We start from the raw sequence: 1,447 nt of genomic DNA on the forward strand, positions 1-1,447 counted from the left end.
GATAAGTAATTAAATGCTCAGAATTCTTGAAAGGTTTATTATGTTTTTTTTTCCTTTCTTATAGAAAAAGAAACTAGTCTTAAGTGTCTGTCTTTCACATTTCAAATCATGTTCAACGGGAAGTAGAGAAAGGAAGGATTTAGAACCGCCAGTAACTGCCATGCAACCGTTTTTCTCCTGCGAAATACGACGACGTCGCTTCGTCCAAGATAGATACCCTGCCCTGCCCTCGCCTGCCTTATCCCATCTTTCCATTTTCCACTTTCCAGTCCCACGTTTGCACTAGTCATAGAAGAAGGGGCATCTGAGATGGCTTCCACTTCCACCGACCGAAGCCGATTCCCTGTTTGGCTGTCTCCGGCCTCCCGCCGTTCATATCTGGCAGAATTCATCTCCACCTTTTTCTTCGTCTTCGCTGCCGTCGGCTCCACAATCTCCGCCCGTACATACTAACTCTGCAATAATGCAATTATTCGTTGTTGAGTCTAAATGAAATTACTATACACGGTCCATTTTCAGGAATGCTAACTCCCGACGTTACGTCAGAAGCCTCGTCACTTGTTGCGACGGCGCTAGCGCAGGCCTTTGCCTTGTTCGTATCCGTCTACATTGCCAGCGACATCTCCGGCGGCCACGTCAACCCCGCTGTCACGTTCGGCCTGGCCGTCGCTGGCCACATCAGCATTCCCATCGCCCTCCTCTACTGCATTGCTCAGTTGCTCGGCGCCACCTTCGCCTGCTTCCTCCTCTGGATTGCCTCAGCTGGACAGGCGATCCCTACTACAGGGATAGGGGCGGAGATGACGGGGTTTGGCGGAGCGGTGGTGGAAAGCGCCATCACGTTCGTGCTGGTGTACACGGTGTACGAAGCGGCGGACCCGAGGGGTGGAAGCGGTGGCGAGAGGAGGAGGAACGGGGAACGAAGGGTGGCGGCTGCTCTGTCTGTGGCGCTGGCTGCGGGGGCGTGCGTGCTGGCAGCCGGCTCCTTGACGGGTGGGTCGATGAACCCTGCCCGGTCTTTCGGGCCGGCCGTCGTCAGCGGCAACTTCAAGAACCAAGCGGTCTACTGGGTCGGGCCTCTAGTCGGTGCGGCCCTTGCTGCCCTGCTGCACCAGATGGTGATCTTCCCTTCCCCTTTTCCCGCCGCCGACTCCAATCCCACCTCCATCGTTACGATACCGGTGTAGAAGAACGATCTTCACTTCGGCCTTCATATATAATTAATTTTAGTATTATAAGGAAGCTAAGCTGTTTAATTAAAAATCTCTCTAGTATATCGAAAAAAATAAAAACAAACTATGCAGATGTGTTTCTTTTTAGATAAAAGTGTGCAATGGTCTCCTTTCGTTTCTTAAATTCATTTGTCATTGTAATAAGAGAAAATGTTTGTATTTCTTAAGTGAATTGAAAGTTCGTTTAGAAAATTAAACCGAATTCAAACTTCATA

General features: G+C 50.1%; 1 protein-coding gene across 1 annotated transcript; it reads left to right on the forward strand.

The window, feature by feature from the left end:
* Window positions 1–309: 309 nt before the first annotated feature.
* On the forward strand, window positions 310–1,187 carry LOC141816959 (putative aquaporin TIP5-1). The gene is made up of 2 exons (XM_074704679.1): window positions 310–442; window positions 520–1,187. Exons 1-2 carry the CDS (start codon window positions 310–312, stop codon window positions 1,185–1,187), a joined length of 801 nt encoding a protein of 266 aa, XP_074560780.1.
* The last annotated feature ends 260 nt before the right edge of the window (window positions 1,188–1,447 follow it).

This window comes from Curcuma longa, unplaced genomic scaffold (assembly GCF_044706935.1).
Source record: "Curcuma longa cultivar G26 ecotype Majalengka, Jawa Barat unplaced genomic scaffold, ITB_CL_G26_1.1 contig_18813, whole genome shotgun sequence".
In the NCBI taxonomy this organism is placed as follows: Eukaryota; Viridiplantae; Streptophyta; class Magnoliopsida; order Zingiberales; family Zingiberaceae; genus Curcuma; species Curcuma longa.

Excerpts from the sequence above, each read along its gene's own strand:
- LOC141816959 (XM_074704679.1), top strand. The coding sequence starts at position 310 with ATGGCTTCCACTTCCACCGACCGAAGCCGATTCCCTGTTTGGCTGTCT. Across the intron at positions 443-519 it reads CGGCTCCACAATCTCCGCCC|GAATGCTAACTCCCGACGTT; the intron begins GTACATACTAAC and ends GTCCATTTTCAG.